The sequence below is a fragment of the Mesitornis unicolor genome, unplaced genomic scaffold (genome assembly GCF_000695765.1).
Source record: "Mesitornis unicolor isolate BGI_N332 unplaced genomic scaffold, ASM69576v1 Scaffold53083, whole genome shotgun sequence".
Taxonomy (NCBI): Eukaryota; Metazoa; Chordata; class Aves; order Mesitornithiformes; family Mesitornithidae; genus Mesitornis; species Mesitornis unicolor.
This window is the reverse complement of record NW_010173638.1, coordinates 1-8,427: the sequence shown is the minus strand read 5'-3', so window position 1 is coordinate 8,427 and position 8,427 is coordinate 1. Positions and strand designations below refer to the sequence as shown.

General features: G+C 41.3%; 1 protein-coding gene across 1 annotated transcript; it reads right to left on the bottom strand.

Moving 5' to 3' along the window:
* Positions 1–218: 218 nt before the first annotated feature.
* LOC104537781 (gap junction alpha-9 protein-like) lies at positions 219–1,781 on the bottom strand. The gene has a single exon (XM_010180772.1). The coding sequence runs from the start codon at positions 1,779–1,781 to the stop codon at positions 219–221; it is 1,563 nt and encodes a 520-aa protein (XP_010179074.1).
* Positions 1,782–8,427: the final 6,646 nt, after the last annotated feature.

Here is an 8,427-nt window from a genome sequence, read left to right as displayed (position 1 = left end):
CACTGAGGTCTAAGCCACCCTTTCATATCAAAGGAAGGAAACAGATTGGTAAGAAGTTACTTAGCTAATATTCAAAGGGCTACACAACTTTTCTATCCATATGAAACAGCTGGCTAAAGGTGAACGATTTAGCTGCTCTTATACATAGGTCTTGCTTATGTCGTAATGTTCACTAATTATCCCAGCACCGGCTACAGCGATTCACGGGTTAACTCATGCTATATCTGGAGATCTGTGGGGGCACGCCTGCTGCTGGCATTACTTGACAGTGACAGTCGTCTGGACAGAGAGAAAGGCTTAGGACTATCGCAGTTTCTACTTCTTTTAGATTCTGAGCTCACCTCCCCCGTAGAGTCAGGAGTGTCTGGTCGGCTAGAATTTTTTACGTCAGCATTGCATGGAGGTTGGGCTTTGTTTGCGCTGAAACTGCCTTGTCTTCTGTTGCTGTTCTTTGGAAGAGAATTCGTCGAAGCTCCTGCACACTCAACCATCGCCGAACAGTTCCAAGACGAACCGGTTCCATGTTGTCTTCTGAAACCGGTAACAGGAAAAGTTGTAGCGGGTTGCAGTGAAGTTTGAGATGGCATTTCGGCAAAGCTTCTCAGGCACATGCTTGAAGCTACATCTGCATTCTGAGTACTGATAAGGAAATGTTTCTTTTCAGCTTCTTTTTGGGCACCATGCACTTCAGTCCCAAGCTCGCCAAGCAAGCCTTCATTATTATTTGCACTAGTTTTTTGACTCTGATTGTCTGTAGCATTTGTAGCTGGCCTCTTCTTTGGCGATTTATTTTCCTGATTGCGATGGGTGTAATTACTGCTGCTTTCTGTATGGTTATTTTGCACAGACTGAAACATTGGAGGAGAATTTAGAACCGGGTAGATGGCAGTGTCAGTTTGCTTTTCCATTAAAAAGGCATAACCGCTAAGTACAGAAGGAAGATTTTTTTGAGGGGTAGTGGATATTCCCAAAGTAGAGTGCGGGATCACAGAGTATTTCTTAGATTTGTTTAAGTGGAAATTGTCAGGGTCGTCCTTGTTTTTATTCTGCCCACAGAGTCCCATTTTAATTTTTCGGAATCCTAGGTGGATAATTTCTAGGATATTTAAAAGCAGTGATACAGTCGCTATTGATTGCATGAATAATATGAACACTGTCTTTTCTGTTGGTCTAGATACAAAGCAGTCAACTGTGTTTGGACATGGATCTCTGTGACATTTATAAAGGGGATCTAGATGAAAGCCATAAAGAAGATACTGCCCAATCATAAAACCAATTTCCACTGCAGATCTGGTGAAAATATGTATCACGTAAGTGCAGAGCAAAGAGCCTCTCAGGGGTGCTTTGTTTAGCTTTCTTTGATCCAATTGCCGGAGTTCTCTCTCCAGCCTTTTCCGATTTTCAGTCATTTCTAATTCGGTGCTTTCGAGTTCCACTCTCACCTGAGCTTTCTTTTTTTGCCTCTCTTTTTCCAAGGCTCTTAGTCTGTATAAGGCATGACCCATATACACCAAGGAAGGGGAAGAGACAAATATAACTTGCAAGACCCAGTACCTTATGAGAGAGATGGGAAAGGCCTCATCATAGCACACGTTTCTGCAACCAGGTTGCTCAGTATTGCATATAAATTCTGATTGTTCGTCGTTCCAAACATCCTCAGTTGCCACTCCGAGGACAAGCATTCGAAATATGAAGAGGATTGTTAGCCATATCTTTCCAATTATAGTGGAATGAATGTGTACCTCCTCTAAAATGCCTCCAAGGAAATTCCAGTCTCCCATGGTTATTCTGCCATCTTAACACTAAAATGTACAAGAGAGAAAGGCATCAAACATTGTAAAAGCTGCCGTCCTTCCATAACGTATTATGAAAAAAATGACACTTGGAAAAACCGTTCTATCTTACACTGTGACCGTGGCAACGTGACCCTCTGCTCATTGATAATCTAAGCATTATTCTCTCTCATGTACAAGATGGAGAAGCACATCATCCGCCCATGTCTAATTTATCAGTAAAAGACATCCTGATAAGCATATCACTGTGAGGTATTAAACACCCTCATTTTGCATCAAACCAGTGGAGCCTAAGGTGCCTGAATCATAGTAGGTTTTTAAGAGCATTATACGGTCTGTTTGAACCATATCCGATAGCAGTGTGTTTATATTTAGGACGGTTATGATGGTACAGGAATATTTCCCGGTCCTCCTTTTTGGATGTTCTGAGCCCCATGTTGCAGCGGAAGGTCCAATTACTGTTTTGAAGCTAAAATTGCTTATACAAAGGAACTTGAGGGGGAATAAAACAACTTGCTAAAATTGCACTGTCAAATTAATAAAATATATTTAAGCATAGAATTTGGCGCAGACAATTTCTTTCTGTTTGCAGAAGTCAATGATAAACAAATGGTTCCTGCATTTGAAATATTATAGAATAGAGTGTCTAAGTGTCAGGTGTTGCTATCTTTGGCCCCAAGTCTGTGAAAAATAAATTATTTATGCAAAAATTCTTGACTAGTATTTTCATAAATTATTATCATCCGAGTACAGATAAACTGGTAATCTCTGTGTGTAATCACACATCTTTCTTTTGTGTGTTTGTCTGTTTCTCTGTTACATTGCAGACAAGATTTTAAATTCCTTTTCAGTGTTTATGTTATATGCTAACAAAAACAGTTTTTCTGTTTTATGTGCGGGGGTAATCAGCACGTCTGTAGATTGATCTTTTCATTGTATGTGCAGTACAATTCAATATAATATAGTTATACTAGAAACAGAATAATCTGATTTTTTTCCTATGCTAGACGTGGTTTTAAACAATGTTTTCTGTTCAAATGAGATTCATTTTCACCCTGTAAAACAGGAGTGTTAAGAAATCAAATGGAAGTTGCAGTCTTATGGCCTCCAATACCGATGACTATAGAGGTAATTTTATATCAAGGCAGCCTACTAAACATGAAAATACTCTTTCAAATCAGTATAAAAATAGGCAAGTTAGACTTTTTTTAAGAAAAACAAAAATAAATGGCAGATTAAAAATAAAGCATACCTTTTTGTACAAAGATGTGTAAAGTTAAAGATCTGTGGTGTCCGATCAAAAGTTACAACCCCTGCCATCTTCATCCGCGTGAGTAAATTTCACATTATAAGCAGTTTATTTCACTACAGGAGCAAGTGATGGAGCGCAAGCAATTTATATTTGCTAGGGATGGAGGGTGGAGAAAATCAATCTGTTGCTCAGTCTGCTACCACCCGGAGCATAATTTAACTATGACTGGTGAAAAAAAATCTCGTTTTAAAAAGCTAGAAAATACAGACTTGCAGCTCTAACTTCCTTTAGATTATGTTCCCTTTCACCTCTTCAGCACCTTGTAAGTTTAAAGAATTATCTCTGCCTTGGGCAAACATAATAAAAGAGAACTTTCGGACTAAGTTTTAGTTTACGTATCTCAGCAGCAGCAAACACTCAGCTTGCCTATGCAAAAGCGAAGAAGGTAATTCCTCCCAAATACTGTCATTTCTGCAGAGGGTCTGTTCTCCCGGACCAGCTTAGCACCACGCTTCTGATGTGAAAACCCAGCGGTAGTACTTTTGGCCCCTCCAAACTCACTCCCTCTTCACTGACAGCATCTGTCCCTATATTCTATGATTCTGGCTGTACTAAAGATGTCAGTCATTCTTCTTGGTAGTGATACTTGTGTATAGCCTACAAAAACAGACTAGGTGACACAAGCCCTGATTTTGTCCCATGCCTCCAGCTGTCCCTCCCTATTGCCGCAGCAGGAAGAATACCGAGAACAGGCTGAAATATTTTTTCCAGTATAAAAGAGCACATGAACTTCCTAGTCCCAGAGAACAGGAATTTTCTAGGTGTTTAGGAATGCAGGGACTACATACATTAATTGATATAGCTGTTCATGGGTTACAAGGTACTGGTGTAACCTCCTACTGATTTCTTTAAATCAGATGGATCACTGCCTCAGAGTCACCATGCGACTTGAGTGAATAAATGGGTTTGTCCTACTGATGAACCTCCCCATGTCAGCGTGCAGCAGAATTGGAAATGGGAGCCACAGTTGCAGCCGTACTCCACAAACGTACCACTCTCTGCATCTTCCCAGAGGAGCGTAAAGATGGAGCCACTGGAACAGAATGAATGCTCCCTATCCTAAACTACCCATTGCGAAGTTTAAATAAGAAAAGGTTAATGTGGAGGAGGAGAAAGTGGAAGAGTGGTGGTGGAAGTTCCGCAGGCTAAAAGTGGGTAGAATCATGGAATGGTTTGAGTCAGAAAGGACCCTAAAATACCGCCTAATCCAAACCCCATGCTGTGGGCAGGGACATCTCTTGCTAGATCGGGTTGCTCAAAGCCTCATCCATTCTGATTTTCAACATCTCCAATGACGGGGCATTCACAACTTCTCTGGCAACCTGTTCTGGTGTCTCACCACCCTCATCGTGAATAATTTCTTCCTTTGCTTACATAAAGATTCTAATAGTAAATGCTGTCTTTAAAATGTCTGCCTGGCACTCAGGGATAGATGACCACGTGTAATCTGAGCTGACACACAAAAATTATTTGAGAGAGATTATTATCTACTCAAATTTTTTTGAGCCGATCGGATGGCTACAGTGCATTTTGGGGACTGATGGTATGCTGGGGAACACCCTTTCAAACACTCTAAACTTTAGGAAATGCCTGCAAAGAATGTTGGCGGGAGGAGAGGGAGAGAGACCTCATTTTAGAAAAGGAAAGACAGATAAAGAAATGTGGGGGTTTTTGTGTGCAAAGGTTGTCCTGGAGCCAGCATTAGCAGCTCAATGGCCAAGGATACGGCCTCGTTAGGCATGCCTGGTATGAATATGTAACTCCATCACTAGGATCAATATGAGTTAAGAAGTATATCTAGCACTATAATGCTCTTTTACCTTATTCTCCTCGGCACCCTGCAAAAGCATATCACTGATCCAAGTGTCCTGTATAGGATAAATAAACTTCTTCTGCTGAGAACTCTAAAAAGCTAATCGTTACGTTTTAATTTTGTCGCTGAGGATCGCTCAATAGGTCATGTCCGATTTCATAGTTAAATGACAGCTTGCCTGGAAGTATTCGATCATTTTGGCAAGCTATCAGTCTACAGCCAGCCATTTCTATTAAGGACTTAAAGCAGCTTTCTAAACATACGTCTCTTCTATCGAGTACTTAAAGTAGGTTTGCAAACAATTTTCTGCTACTTGGGAAAAATTTCTGAGTCTGTTGAAATGGTCCACGGACCCTCCACCCCACGTCGCGCAAAGACGCTGAAGCTTTGCTTGAAAATCCTATGCGTTCGGTGAGATTGAGCTATGGTGGCTGGGGATCTACTTGTTCTGTAAGAGATAAATATTAAGAGAGATATTTAACAATCTGCATATAATAGTCCGGAATGTATTATCTCATTTCAAATGGTGTTTCAGGCAAATGACAACTCAACGAGTCGGGGGGGGGAATTAATTTGAGCGCCAATGACAATTGTATAGCGCCAATGATGCTCTTTACCTTACTCCAGACATTTTGCCTATTTACACAAACTGTCACACCGACATTCAGTGTTTACTACGAAAATACTTGGCGATGTAAGGAGAGAACACTCATTTTTCTTCCAGGTCTAGAAGCTACCTCATTGGCTTTTCATCAGTGGTGGGTTTGCTGCAAAACATCCCCCAAACTTTGATGACTGAATTATGTTTTCTTAGCTCAGGGCCAAACGCCATAGAAATCATTGAATCGTGGATATACTCTCCAAAGATCAAGACCTTTTCATTCCTACTCATCAATAATGTGCACTTTATGTGTGCTATTGATTTTTATTTTCTACTGTATTTATCTGACCCACAGTAGCCAGCTAGATAACTAGAGGCACAAACATCAGCGATGTGTCCTACAGGCTTTCAGGGTAATGTGGGCTCACTCTGATGATTTTCTTTCAGTAGTGAAGTTAGTATCACAAAGGATAAACTGCAATAATGAGAAATTTGGGTGACTGTACTACTCTCATCGGTACTGTGTTTGAAGGCAGACCAGAGAATACCACATAAAGACTGAAGCACGCACTCTTCACGTTCATCCATTTTCTGTGCTGGTTTACAGATTCAGTTTGGATCGCCAAGATATATGTGCAAATCAGTAGGTGCAGATTTGTGCTTTTACTTTCACAAGCAAAATTTCTGAAGAAGCCCTGGCATTTATCCAAAAAGGTGTAAGGTGGGTTTTTTGGGTCACTGATTAGCTATTGGAAAGCTTAAATAGCATGCTGTATTTCCACTCGGGACTTCCTTTTTCACTTTACAAGTTCTTCACTATGTTGAAAAGACCCTCTTGTAAAATAAGCAGGATGCTTGTACTCCCCCAGTGCTCTATTCCAAATGTTTACAGAGCACTCAAAAACCTTCTTGCTGTTTAGGAACTGATTGTGTAGAAATTTTGTGGTGAAAATTTCTGAGGTTGAAAACTTTTAAATCGTATCCTTACAACTGAGAAACATCCAATCAGATAAGCCTCGGCATCTTTAAAGAAAAAGTAATCGCTTTTTCTCGAAGAGGATTTGAGAATACGCCAACGTTCTGGCCACTCTGTGAGGAATTTTCCAGTTAGTCGTTAGGGTGAGATTTACTGACCTGAGGAAATGGGTTTTGAGGCACTGTTTGTGACTGCAGGAGGAGCGTTCCTGTTTGGCTTTTCTCTTTCTTCAGCGCATACCTGTTTCCTTAAGAAAAGGCGAGCTGGTTGTAACAGGTGTCACCAGCTTTGGGTGTTGGCCTGTGAAGCTGCTGTGAGGACTGAAAATACGAAGTTACTGTCCCTGAGCAGATGAACTGGTTCTCGTGGGACTGCAGGCACATTGAGTAGAAGGACATTTCGGTTCAGTAACTGGGATTGGTTCATGCCTATGGTCATGTTAGCTAAAGCTCAACTTATAAAAAGCAACTGTAATGTGCTCCTGGTGTCCGTCTACATGTTCCGCTGAGGTTCCTGGCGAGGGACAAAACATTTTGAAAGGCAAGCAAAAATTCCACAGCTTCCATTTATAGGTCTCCTGCTCTGTTACCATTAGCCAGCTAAGTTTATGCGGAGACCAAGGGATATGTATGGCGCAAAGCAGGCCTGACAGCCAAGCTATAGGCTCAGCATAGCACGTGTCACTGCCTTCTCATGTAACCTGTTACATGGATCACTAACTCCTCGAACTACAGTAGTCTTCTGGCTAGGATCACTACAGTAACCTTTCCTTGTGCCACCCAGCATTCAGCTCGGGTCCAAATCTGCGGTTTGATACGGCACAGGCATGACACAGTGTCCTGGTTTTGCTGGGTTAGAGTTATTTTCTTCATAGTAGCTGGTGAGAGTTTTGTTTAGGATTTATGCTAAGAGGGAAATTGATAATGCCAGCAGATGTTTATATAGTCTCAAGGTTTGTTTTCCAGTCTCTGCCTAAACATGCGTTCATAGTTTATTTTGTGGTTTTGGTTTTTTGGGTTCCCCCCCCCTCCCTTCACTGCAGAAGAGGATTGGGGGAGAGAGGGAAGTGAAAGCCCAGGATTTTCTAGGACAAGTTGATATAATCAACAAAAAGAGCTGCTGATATAATCTCTCTTAGTAGGACTGATGGTGAGGTTATTTAGCAGGGATTAGGGTTAGCATCTTTTATGGAGTATATGGAGTTTTAACATTTATCAAGAAAGCAGCAGGGACATAAGGCATAGTGTCTGTTTTCAGGGAGCCCCTTTCTGGAACTTTGTCATCTCTGCATCCTTTTGGTCCTAGAGTCTGGCTTCTCACACATCCACTATTGCAGCTGTGGCTGTATCTTTTTGTCACAATCTGTGGTGCTTGACTTCTGGGGCAGCTGTAATTCTTTTTCCCTGCAGCCCCCTACGTCTTCCCTCTGGGAGTAGTTCTTGTCGAGAGGCTTCTTGTGTCTCTGGGTAATTTGTGTTCGCATGCAGTGTCAGTCTGCGCATGCGTCTGGGTTGGAGCCACTCCGCCTGGGGGCATGGCAACGTTAGGAGAACAATAACAGTAATAGTCCATAGTTGACGTTGGTATACCTAGGCAGTTTAGTTACAGACTGTATGGTCCACCTCAGAACAAGCAGCCCTTAGCAGCAGGTGAGGATGTCAAGGGGATGACTGCAACTATCTGGGAGAGGCTGCTCGAGCAGTAGTTGAACAGATGTTAAAAGGTGTTAAGGCATCTATGCGTAGGGCTTAATGTTGTTTTGGTTTTGCTTTTTTAATGATAGGCTGTCTTGGTTTCTTGTCTCTTTGTCTTTGCCTCACTTTGCTCATGTTTATATTTTAAAAGTTTTCCAAAGTAGAAGCTTTAAAAAATAACGTGCTCCCTAAGAGTAAAGAAAGAAATTGAAAAAATATATATAAATATAAAAAAATA